Raw genomic sequence first — 13332 nt, 5'->3', positions numbered from 1 at the left:
AGTAAGCTAAACGGGAAGAACAAAATCTGGGCAATCAACACCTACGCAATGACAGTGATCAGATACCTCACCGGGATAATAAGTTGGCCAAATGAGGAGATAAATGCCAGAAACATCAAGACAAGAAAACTCCTGACCGTGCATGGAGGGTTTCACCCAAATTCCAGCGCCCTGAGGGTGTACGCTAAGCAGAAGGAAGGAGGCCGAGGCTGGTGAGTGTCAGCACCACAGTCCAGAATGAAACAACAAAAAGCAAAGGTCTGTTGTTGTTGCTTTGACATTTTTTATCTGACTGTGTTAATGCTGTCTACATCATCTGTTGGGTGGACCTTTTGTGACCTTTTGTATAGTTGAGAAGACACAGGAGTCTCTTCTTATAATGTGCTCTAAAAAACAAAACAAAACACAGTCTCTGTTAACACATAAAGTTGCCACTTTTACCATATTCAGCATTGCAAAGGAAAATAATGAAAAATGAAAATGCACAGCAAAGGTATAACAGGCTAGAGACTAGGGATGGGTATCGAAACCCGGTTCTTGTTGAGAACCGGTTCCCACTGTTTCAGTTCCTTGGAATTGTTTGACATTTTTGCAAACATTCCCTTATCGATTCCAGTCGCCCCGAATGACGTCACCACATTGCGGAGCGTCATTTACCCGGCAGGAAACACGGTACCTAAGCGGCTCAAACACTCAAAAGTTTGGTTTTACTTTACGAGAACGGATGACAACAGGACAACTTGCAATACTTGCAAAGTAGATATTTCATTTAAGGGAGGAAACACTACGAATATGCAAAAAACACGTGATGACCTTAAATGAATGTCGTGTTTTTAATTCCGCTCCAGACTCGTGAATCTCAACCCAGCAGCAGCGGTAACGTTTGCACGTCCTCTCCCGTTAATGCGGCAGGTAAATAATCAACTAACAGTGCATATTATGTTAGCGCGATCTGCCTTATTACAAAACCTGCCATTACTGTGCATTTAGGTGACCGTGATGAGAGAGACAGACAGAGTCTGGCTCAGATGCTGGCAGTTCTCGCTGCAGTCTACCGGTAGCGTCTCCTTTCAGGCCAGGATAGACGAATGTCACCGAGCAGTGACTAAGTTTGTGGTAAAAGGCTTGAACCCATTTGCCACAGCAGATGCCCCGATTTAAAGTGAACGTGTTTAATTGTAGGCAGGACATTACTGGATATTCTTGTGTAATTGCTACAGAATAATTTATGTTATACTTTGTTATTGCTACAGAAGAATATTTATTTTATTATTTTACATTTACAATTTTTTTTCCTGGGGCCCCTTTGACACCCCATGGAAGAGCCGTAGGCTGGATCTCTTAAGATCTCACTGTTGGGTTTGTAAGGCCATGTTACTCCTAAATTTCTATCTTGTTCAAAGAGAAGATATAAAACAAAGTTCTAAGCTAATCGACCTTAGTGTTCTCCTTTTTTAAAAAGAATCGATAAAGAATCGAATCATTAAACAGAATCAAAAATGGAATCGGAATCGTGAAAATCTTATCAATACCCATCCCTAGAGACGTAAAGAAGTGTGTCCGTGTAATGAGCACTTTCACTTTAATAGAATCAGTAGCCACATTTTATTGAGATCACTGGTATCTTATCTGGATGAATCATTTGGTTTGTATCGATAGCATAAAATACAACAATATGAATGTTAAAGTTGTTGTATTCAGTCATATTTCTTTTATTAACAGATTCAGATGTGAACATAATCACACGGGCTATATTGTCAGCAAATAACATAAAGTGCTACTACATGAGTTACTTCTCACACACAAATTTTCTGTAGACTTCATCTTGAAATGCACTGACTGATATGAGCTGTCAAATGACTGTACTGCTGTTGTTTGAGTGTAAACAGGAAATGACCAGAGCTTCAAAATTACAGTAACTTAGCATGACTTCATGCAATGCACAGTAACAAAGCATGTTTCTTGGCTTTTGTTTTTTTGTAGGTTTACCAAAAGTTTCATGGCATTTACTGTAAAAATTGTGGTAAAGATTAACAGTAAGGTTATTTTAAAAGCACAAGCTATCAGGTGATGATTCCTTTGTATCCCTTTTTTGTACTAAAAATAAATTGTGGTTGTGTTTCTTCTTCTCCTTTTTTTAACTGATGTTCCCATAACTGTCACTCAGTCCTCTTGAAAAACTTAAAAAGGTTTGCAAGATGTGTTTGTGTTCTGCATGCATGTGACTCATGCTGTGTGACAAGTTTGAGAAATCTGCCTCACATGACCACACAGGATTTCCTTAAGTGCTGTTAATGTTGTGATAAATAATATGATAGCATTATGTTCTCATCGGCCTCCTGATTTAATCTTGAGATTTTTTAAGGTTTTCTGGTTACATCTACAAATATTATACTTTTTAATCAGCAGCTCAATAATTGGTTCTAGTTGTTCTGGTTAATAGTTTCTTTGAGGGACATGTACCCTGTTAATTTTATATAAGAGACCAGACCTCAAAGTCATCTAATGTCTTTGTCTAATATCAAAGACATTAGATGACTACTTACAATGTGGATGTGGTTTGTGGCTGTGCTGTACATCCTTTTGTTGTTGCTTTGAGTTATATTTGTTTGCAGACTTTATGCTAAGGGGAAGGAAGGAAGCCGAGGACTAGTACGTGTCAGTACCACTATTCAGCATGACAAAGAGCAACAAAGAGCAAAGATTTGTGTGAATGTGTTAATCCTGTCTACATCATCTGCTGGGCGACCTTTTTGTGTCTTAAATTTGGGGGTTTGTGTCTTTAAGATATTCCTTTTAGCTTTTTTTTTTTTTTTTTTTTGAGACACTGGACGATTTCCCAAAGGGTTTCATATGAAATGTGATGTGAATTAGAAAATTACAATCTATGATAACAAGTTGTCAGTTTCAGCACATTCAGCATTACAAAACTACTTTTGTAGCTGTTTGTATTGTTTGGCATGATGAAAGGAAGCACTTTCAGTTCACTCACTCACTGTTTGACTTGAAGCAGCAGACCTTATTGTCTTTTTTGAGTTTGTTTTCATTTAGCCAGATTTATCTTTTACTGCATTTGAATCTTATCTGGGTGTAGTTTAAGAGAGCACAATGACTATGATCTCCTAAACTACAAATACATTAAAAAACAAAACAAGAGTGCATGATGACATTCACACCGTCATGAACCCACCCACTTCCCGTTTTGTGAATGAAATACAGTTGGAACTGTTGCACATCATTATGCCTCAGGCTGCCCTCTAGAGAGGAAGCATGGAGCAGGTTAACAGAGTTCGGGTCCTTTTTCAGTCCTTATTTCACACCCGTGGATCCGGCAGGTCGTTTTTCTGTGCTTGGGCCACGCACGTCCTTGCGTTCCTTCTCGCTGTGGTCCTATCTTCTTGTAGAGGTAGGATTTCTACAGTCCCGTGGGAGTGTTTTGTGTCGCGTGACTTTCCCAAGAATTACTGTGCAGATCACACGAGAATGTATTTGTTAGAAAATCAGCTGAAATGGAGAGAATATCAGCGTAGTAGCTGCCTCAGCCCGTTGTCCATTTATATGCCCATATACAGTGGACTACACGGTTAATGGTGAATGGTTAATTCTTTGTATCTTGTTTTATTTAATCTGAAAAAGTCAGTGATCACTGTCACCCTATGTTTTTATTACCACTGTTCATTTTAAAGCTCAGTTTTTACATCCTTACGATGTGACTACAGCCCAGCTCATGCAGCAGTATATCAATGACTAAACTTATATTGTGGATGGATTATCTCAGCTGTTCTGCTGCTGCACCTCTTAGATATGACTGTAGTCATTACTGCTCTCACTACTTGTTTCAACTTCTATTGACTGTGTGTTTGAGGTGGTTTCAATCAGGCAGAACTGAAAACACATCCACACTGTTTCATGGTTTCTGGTAATATTTGTGTAAAAGGTGATATGCCTAGCAGGTTTTTACAGTTAATGCTTGACTTTCATTTTTAAGAAACAAAAAAGGAGAAAAAAAAGGTTGTAAATCTGAGGACATGGGGCACCATGCATTGTTTTCCCACACACCTATGCAACCGAACTTCTTTTTGCCCTCCATAAGAAGAATGGCAGTCCCATAACACCGTCACTTTTCAGGCTAGGAAGGCCATATTATCTTTAATATGCTGTCTGTGGTTGATTCACATATTGTACGTCCATGTGACTGAACCATGTGATGCACTGTGCTGGCTGTTTATTTATTACATTTGTCTTGCACGGAGCCATAAAAACTGAAAGGAAGTACTTCTACATTAGTTCATTTATTATAAGAACACAAACCAACAATCAAATTATCTTATAAAGGTACCAAAAAGGATGTTGCTTTACTTTTTTGTGCAACATTTCTTTAGACATCATCTTGTAAGACAGTGATTGATATCAGCTGTCAAATTTAGGTGTTACAGGAAACAACTACGGCTTCAGAAATAACTTACTGTGACTTCATGCAATGCACAGTAACTAAGCACATGTTTCATGCTTCTTTTTGTATGTTTACCAAGAGTTTTGGTATATTTACTGTACAAATTGCACTAAAGATTTACAGGAAGGTGGTTTTAAAAGCACAAGCTGTGAGGTGATCATTCTTTTGTATCCCTTTTTGTGAGCATTAAAAATAGATTGCAGCTGTGGTTGTTTTATTGTATAGATGTGTTAACTGTCATTGGGTTCTGTTGAACAAGTTGCAAGAGATTGCAAGCGTTTGTGTTTGCATGCATTAGAGTCATGCTCTGCACCAAGTTTAAGATCTCAGTCTCACATGACTACACAGGATTTCCTTTATTGCATAAGCTATGACAAAAAAAGTGGAAGTAGATGACATTTTAACTTTACAAGCATGACTTTTAAATCTGTCTGTACTGAACACATGCCAAGACTTTTTTCTGACTTTCTTCAACACCTTTAACCTCCGCAGGTCAAAATAACACAAAAACAGCAACTGATGCATTTTACAACACGGTGCATCTCTTCTGCCCACTTAAAGATGCCACACATTACTTTCTAACAAGTGTGTGTGCACAGGAAAATGGTGTGCACACACACACTTCGTCCTATCTATATAGGCCTATTATGTTTTCACTGTAAGAGTCCAACATTTTAGTTAAAAGAAGGGGGGGGGGGGGGGGGGGGAGAGAGAGAGAGAGAGAGAGAGAGAGAGAGAGAGAGAGAATATGAAGAATGAAAGGTGGTTAGTCGAGCTGATATACCTGTGCAGGTACAGAAGACCAGATTATTTTAGACAGTTTGCCTGAGGAATGGAGGAGAAGTGTACAGGTACCAAGCAGTTTCATGTTTTGATATAATAATGGCATCCATTGTTCTGGGAGAAAAATCATCCCACTGTTTGCTTTTGGGCTTTCAAAGCTTTAATGTTTACGCCTGTAAACAATGTTGTATTTTTGGAGCCAGATTTGACCAAATTGTAACCAAATTTGATTGCTAAATAAATGCTAAATAGTTTATTGTTTAGCAAAGTGCATCAATAAACTGTATTACACAATAGGTATTTGAGGGATAAATGCCCTACAAGAAGCCAAAAGGTCTTCTTTATACAATTACTTCAACTGAGTCCTAGCCTATTGGAAATAGCTGCCAGTGTTGGCACACCCATCAAAGTAGGCTCAACTGCAAAAGTTAAACCTCAACAAAATTTCAATGAGTGATAATAATAAATACATAAAAAAAAAAATCACTCCCGCTGTTGTCATGTAGAGATGTACTATCTACAGAGGCTAAAGCTGGTTTGTCTACCAAGCTGTACACAAATGTTTTAACTTGTTTTAATGTTGTTAACTTGGGTGTTTTGAGTTCTATAGCATTGAGAAATACTGTTGCTGCACATGCAAACTATATTAGTAGATCCAGTTCTTTGACTGTAGGAAAAACACAGCAATTAGTTGCCACACATATTCTGTTTTTTTTTCTTATTCACAGGAATAATGTTAGTGGATACTGGACCAAAGATCGTTGCCTTTGTCGGTGAAACTATCCTCCTGCCCTGCATCACCACCATCAACAGTGAGGTGCCAACAGTGGAGTGGACTAAAGAGGGTCTGTTTCCAAACACTGCCTTCCTGTACCGGGATGGATTTGAGACCTTTGAGATGAAGAATCCAGTCTTTCAGTACCGAACAAACCTCATCATGCACAAACTTCACGATGGAAACCTGTCAATGGTGATATCCAATGTGCAGCTAAATGACAGTGGAAACTACCAGTGTGCAATTCGAGAAACAGGAAAAAAGAAAGTCATCACAAGGCTGGAGCTGTTTGTAGGTACGTTAACTCAAAGTGCAGTGCTGTATTTATCCTTTCCTCCACTTTGGAGGTCAGCACAAGCCTCACATTTTGGTATAGGTTTCCCTAAAGACTCCAAGGAGGGCGTGAGGGGTGCACAGATTTTACTGTGAATGTCAGATTAAATGATTTATTATTTAATGAAATAGTCTGAGGTTTTCTCCTTTCTATTCTTTATTCTAAGCAAAGGTAACCAATTATCTGCAGATTTTTCCCAATCGTCTTTGCCAAATGTTCTTAGGAGAACATGCAGATTCTTTAATGATTTCTATGATCCACAAACCTCAGATAATATTTGACATTAAAGTATTTTCCACAGTGAAAATTTTTGTAATAATGTTTGCTGGAAGGTTCAAAGGCCACACCCTGAATAATTCTTGTTTTTACAGGTGCCGTTTCTGAGCCGAAACTCTCAGTTGTTCCTGGTGTTGGAGGAGGACTGACTCTGCAGTGTGAGGCTAAGTGCTGGTTCCCTGAGCCTAAGATTACATTTCTTGACAATCAGGGAAATGAGATCAGTGCTGAAGACCCAAAGAGAGATGGAAACTCCCCAGGGTGTCTGACAGTTACAAGAAGAGTGACTTTGCATACTGCTACCAACAGGTTTAATATCATTTTAATGCCTAAAGTTCAAGACCTCAGATCTCATTTTATCTGTGTCATTTACTTCATCCAAATGGGAATGTGATATCAAGTCATTGTATCAGTGCAGTCATGCCTAAGCTATGACAAAAGTGCACATCAGTTTTCTTTTTCCAGGACAAAACTGTGAATGAAACCTAAAGGTGTGTCTTTTTAATCACAGGGTCATCTGCAGAGTCCAGCAGCCTGAGATAAACCAGATTAGGGACTCAGAGTTTTACATACCGGGTAAGCTTAACACCTGAATCAGCTGGACTGCATAAAACATATATTTCATTATTATTTTGTAATGATTCTAAATGTTACATTTTGCAGAATAAAAGTGCATCAAAAAGCACCTTCAAAAAATAAATTATGCCAGTGTCTCTTTGTGTAAAATGATCTTGATTTTCTCATTGAATCTCTTTTTTTAATCATTTCAGATGAATATCTGAGATCCTGCACTCTAAACATCGTAATCAGCGTTGCAGTGACGATCCTTTTAGTCACAATCACCTGTGCACTCGTATACTTTATTGTCAAGTGCTGTTGCTCCTCCAGTAAGTCATTTTGTGCCTTTGTTTTTAACTACTTCTAATTATTTGCTAATTAATTAGACAATTTATAAAATGGACAGAATGTTGTCTCCAGAAGTTTAGCTGCTTTAGCGTGGCAAGGTATGGTGGGAGAACACGGAGCTTCCAAGTTTAGCAGATATATTCAGCTGTGGTCTGTAGTAATGGCACATGAAGCAACTATCAGTACTGTGTGCGTCAAACATTCAACACGTCCAAACATAATTCTAGCACAGAGATTCCAGATGGAAACTGTATTCAACACTCACATGTATAACAACTTTAACAATTACACGAGGTTTATAATTAGCATTAACTAGCTTAGTAGCTTACATAGCGTATTAGCGTAAGATAGCATTAGCATAGTCACGAGGGAACAAATACACACAAAAGCATTGACTTACACAAAATCATGTAAACAGGACCCACCTTCTGGCATTCAGACACAGCAATAAAACAAGAACCCACAAGTTGCTGGTGAGAGGACACAAGGAAAAAATGCTGGCTATCAGCAGCTTCGAAAAGCAGTTTTCAAAGCCCACTGTGAGCATCAGAGCTTTTGTTTTGCTTGAAGAGTCCAGAAATGTATAAGTTAAACATCAAATGAGTCAAGGAGAAACAGCATTTTCATACCGTTATAAATAAAAACCTTGATACTGTCTAAAATATTGAAATAGTTATTTGTAAGTAAGTAATTTTAATGTCAAATTGCTGACACAATAGCAAATTGTCTCATAATTGCCCCCAAAACATTTTTGTTGGGTTCAAATAAAGATGAATGCTATTGTAACTAAAATGCTTATATCTTACAGTTGGAGTTTTCCAAATTTTACACACACAAAAGAAAATGGAACTGTGCCCTTACCATTGTTATAGTTACTAGTTACTTCTTCAAAAAGGTAATTGAGTTAACTGAGTTACAATATTCTAAAAGTAATTAATTACTTGAAAAGTAACTATTGCATTACTACTAAAAAACGTTTAACCCTCTGGGGTCCAGGGTATAATTGGCCATTTTTAACTGCTTTTGATTTTCCCCACATTTCACCTTTAAAAACTATTTACTTTGCCTTGTTTGGCCTATCAACACAATTTAAAAACTGGTATCTATCACCTTGTTGCTTTGTCTTTAAGTGGTCATGTGATTGGCTAACCACGACTACTTTATTCTTCCTCAGTCAAACAGCAGCACTCATGCGATTGTTTTGCCCCGAGCTCCAGGTGTTGTGCTAGACAGTGATCGTGATTACCGTCCGCGGGAGCGTGCAGCTGCTTAAAGCTGTACCGCCCAGATTACTTACGTAGTCTGTTACTTCCGTGCAACTGATATAAGATGCGGTAAGCTGAACACAGCTTCAACCGTCTGTTTGTTGAAAAATAGTAACGGACTGCATTTTCTTGTTAGTAACGGTAACGGCGTTGTAACGATAGGAATAGTAATTAGTTAGATTACTCGTTACTGAAAAAAGTAACACCATTAGTAACGCCGTTATTTCCCATCACTGGCCCTCACTACTAAAGAAACAGCTAAAAGCAGCTTTCGTTCATTAAAATAACCTTGTTAATCAGAGCAAATCCCAAAATATGGGGTCACTCAAGTGAAGTAGAACCTGGATTTGCTATGAAATTCAGAGAATTAACACTGAAATTATTAGAGATGGACCGATCCGATATTACGTATCGGTATCGGTCCGATACTGACCTAAATTACTGGATCGGATATCGGAGAAAAATAAAAAAATGTAATCCGATCCATTAAATATCACGAAAGCACCTCACAAAAGTTGCAACACGCTGTAACTCACCTCAGAACGTTAGCACGTTGGAGCAGTATGCATCACGTGATAGAGCGGCTGTGGCATGCGGGACCTGTCGGTGGTCTGGATAGCATGTGGAGCTTCGCTAGCAACCCGGCATTTCATCTCCGACAAAGTTATCCCCGAGAGAAGTAAAGCAAGTGTGTAAGTCCATCTCTGAATGTTTGTAAAGCATTCCTGCGTTAAGCTTAACGAGCGACTGCCTCTCGCTCTCCGGCTGCTGCTTCAATCGTGAAACTGCTTAAATGATCAGCTGATCGGCTTTTCTGTCGCGAGTCCGTCTCTCTTGTTTGTTTTTGGTCCACTTTGCACCAGAAAGAGGAAACCAGTGGATAAACAACAGCAGCACGTTTAAGCTTGATAAGCTGTTGTTAGAATGTATTTAATATTACTTTCTACACCAGGATCTTTTTCTACGTAGCTGACGGCTGGTAACTGTGCAGGGGTGGATCTAGCAAAGTTTAGCCAGGGGGGCCGATAGGGCATTAACTGGAAAAGGGGGCACAAAGACATACTTTTCTTTCTTATTCTCATTTAAAATGTCTGGCTGTTATTAAATAATTATCTGACACCCAAAGTTTTAATTTGATGTAAAATGAATAGAAGTCAATTACTGTATATAGTGACTATTAAGTCTAATATATATACCCTAGTAAGCTATAGTACTTTTTACTTTGGGAAGGTACCATCTGTGCAGTCTGCAATTTTGTTGAAGAAAGATGTTGAATCTATTTAATATTTCTTGAAAAATAATTGATTTCTGTGCATTTTTTTTCACACTGCATCAAATTAAGGTTGATTACGTCGATTAAGCATCATGAGGTGGCGCGTGAGGGGTGGTTCCCTATTTTTTATTTATTTATTTTTGTTGTTGCTGGGAGTTGGAACCCTATTAGTTAGGTTGCTTAATATTTACGCTAAGTACTCTTTAAAATACCAGAATAGGGAGGATGGTGCAGGTCTAAGTTTATTAGATTGATCAGTATTGCTGAACTATGAAATATTTTTTTTGTATACAGGTATAACAAAATAGCTTTAGTGTAGTTGTTGTTTTAAACTTGAGTATGAACTTGCAGACTTGCAAAATGCAGCAAGATATTTTAAAAAACAGTTTTGTTGATTAAAAAACACTATATCGGATTCATATCGGTATCGGCAGATATCCAAATTTATGATATCGGTATCGGTATCGGACATAAAAAAGTGGTATCGTGCCATCTCTAGAAATTATGGTAAAAAGATGCAGTAATGTGCAGGTTTTAATGTGGACAACAGAGGAATACAGCAGTGGTAGTTCAACTGCAACTGCTTTAATTAAAGGAAAGTTATTTTCATTTGGGGGCATTTATTTATTTGTTTGCATGGCTACTCTGATGTCCTCATCCTTTTATGCATTTATGTGAACAGGCGGGGAAAGACAGAGCAGAGACATAACACAAAATGCAGGAACTCACATGTAGGTGGTCTGCAAGCTGCAAGATAGCTTGCAGAAGAAGCAGCAACTGCAGATAGAGTAAATAAGCTTAAATAACATGCTATAAATGAGATTAGCCACTGAAGGATATTAGCAACTGCCTTACCTAATGCTTAAGGTTAGTGCATTCATGTATATCAGGTATACTATGTTTTCTTTTGTGTGGGGTGGCTGTAGCTCAGGTGGCAGAGCAGGTCAGCCACTAATCAGAAGGTCAGTGGTTTGATCCCAGGCTGCCTCCTGGCTGCATCCCAAATATCCTTGGGCAAGATACTAACCCCGTGTTTGCCTACTGGTGGTGGTCAGAGGGCCCGGTGGTGCCAGTGTCCGGCAGCCTCGCCTCTGTCAGTGCGCCCCAGGGCAGCTGTGGCTACAATGTAGCTTGCCATCACCAGTGTGTGAATGTGTGTGTGAATGGGTGAATGACTGAATGTAGTGTAAAGCGCTTTGGGGTCCTTAAGGATTAGAAAAGCGCTATACAAATGCAGGCCTTTTTTTTCCCGCTTTGTAATAGAAACAGGGAAATGTCAGGAAAACAAAATGCTAACTGTGTGTGTTTTTTTTTTCTTTTGTGTGTGTATTTCTACAGTTGGAGGACAGAAACCGAGTGTTAATGGAGAGAGCATCCACCAGCTACCGAATGAGATGAATGAAAGCACACCCAGTCCGGACACCCCCCCCAGCGAGTCATCAAATGACTCCACATCCTCACCAGGTATCTTAAATCCCAGTAATCCATCAAGACAAAAGTCTCCTCAAAACAACAACAACCTCAAACCAGAGACTTCAAGCAGCAGCAGCCGTCCAAACTCTGACAGATTATCAAAGACCACAGGAGGAGATTCAGAACCTGCCGGTTCAACACAATATGCAGCAGCCAGCTCCCAGACGCAGAGAAGCAGTCAAGACAGCAATTCTGCTCTTTCAACAAACAGCGACGATGTGTTTTCCACTTCTCCTTCACACTCAAAAGAGCTTCCTTTTGTCTCAAATGCTCGTCGTGGAAGCACTGCACGGCCTCAGCGCAGACATACGCACTCTCCAGAAGCAGAGCCGCTCATCTCGATCTAGACTGGAACTGAAATACGAGGATGTGGCAACTTTTACAATTGGACAAAAAGAAAGTAAAATGCTGATGTCAGCTGACAGTCAAAGGAGAGTCGGTCATGCAGTTCGAGTTTTACTTTCTGTCGACTGATTTTTCAGTCATGTTTAATCATTCAGCAGAGACGGCTGGATACAGTCCATTTTTAATATATTCCATAACACATAGTCTAAAAAGTACTAGTAAGTAAGTAAATGCTTTCATGTTAATATATGGTATCATTTTCTGACTCACTAGTAGCACTGAATAACTATTATCTTCACATGGTTATCTTGGTGTGTCAGTATGACGCTGCCTGAGTGCTCGTCAAGATAAACCTCCAACACAGATGGTAGGTTAGAGGTAGATGTATTATTTTATGATTCTTTAATAATCAAGCTAACGGGACTTTTGAAATAAGCTTTTTCCTTATTTCTTGTTTGTTTAACTCCCTAAAAACAACAAGAACTTTCTTGTTTTGTTATGTTGCACTTTTCTCATGTTGTTCTTTTTTGCACAGTTGTTTCTGTGATTTTACAGGGAGGGCTGTGTAAGGTTTTCTTACTGCTAATCCTACATATCAACATCAGCTTTACCATTTATCAGACCCTTGAAACTTGGAAGCTTTAAAGCTAACTTTATTTCATTTTGAACTACCTTAAGATTGTGATTTTGTGATTTTCAATAATATTTGTTATGGAGTTTTTACAGGTTTATTATATAGTTCTTTTTATTTTCTGGTTGTGTAAAATGAGCCTTAAGAATAAACTATTTTGGCTTTTTAAAACTGTTTTTGTCCACATTTAATAAAACAGACCTTGTTTCTGACCCATATTTTCACAGCTGGAGGAAGAAAACAAAACAGTTAAAGTATTTAAAACAAGTCCAGTTTTTTGTATTTTTTTCTTCCTTCTCCTTTTCTTCACAGCATTGTCATGTTACAATATTTATAGATGTCTAACCCTCTCAAACTGCAAAAAAAGAAATGAACTACAGAACAAAATGAAAATATCTGGAAATCTGCAGCTTAAGGATTAGGATGAGGATCCAAAACTACACACTGTAGCTTGTCTGCCTGCCACTGTTTATTGCACTTCTTAATAATGACAGATATCAATACACTGTCAGGAAGTACATGAATAATCTTAGTGAGTATAGACAGTGACCATCATAACAATATCTGAACATTGGGCCACATTGGCCATATCACCTCCGCCTTTGTTCAGGTTACACACACACATATCACTTGCATCACTAAATACAATATACTATAACTCACAGCAAGCGACTAACAAATAACCATTCATTATTGGTTACAGCATTTGCATCTCCTCTTACCTCAACAAAACATAGAAAACACAACTGAAAACATTCATGAGCCTGTTTAACTTTAATGTCACGAATACTTTTTGTACTTCATTAGCATCACTACTG

At 38.5% G+C, this 13332-nt stretch overlaps 1 protein-coding gene across 2 annotated transcripts; it reads left to right on the top strand.

The window, feature by feature from the left end:
• Positions 1-2853: 2853 nt before the first annotated feature.
• On the top strand, positions 2854-12701 carry LOC146674231 (butyrophilin subfamily 2 member A1-like). 2 transcript variants are annotated; one of them, XM_085395240.1, is made up of 6 exons: positions 2854-3406; positions 5965-6306; positions 6717-6930; positions 7133-7197; positions 7392-7508; positions 11404-12701. In XM_085395240.1, the coding sequence occupies exons 1-6, from the start codon at positions 3271-3273 to the stop codon at positions 11883-11885; spliced, it is 1356 nt and encodes a 451-aa protein (XP_085251366.1). In that variant the 5' UTR covers positions 2854-3270; the 3' UTR covers positions 11886-12701. The 2 variants fall into 2 exon arrangements, 1 of the variants encoding a protein (XP_085251366.1); XR_014909217.1 differs by lacking the exons at positions 2854-3406; positions 5965-6306; positions 6717-6930; positions 7133-7197; positions 7392-7508 and adding an exon at positions 9183-9484 and having other exon boundaries at positions 11404-11474.
• The last annotated feature ends 631 nt before the right edge of the window (positions 12702-13332 follow it).

The sequence above is a fragment of the Rhamphochromis longiceps genome, linkage group LG3, assembly GCF_057381845.1.
Source record: "Rhamphochromis longiceps isolate RC_006_pf linkage group LG3, R_longiceps_female_GT1.1, whole genome shotgun sequence".
Taxonomy (NCBI): Eukaryota; Metazoa; Chordata; class Actinopteri; order Cichliformes; family Cichlidae; genus Rhamphochromis; species Rhamphochromis longiceps.
This window is presented reverse-complemented; position numbering and strand designations above follow the sequence as displayed.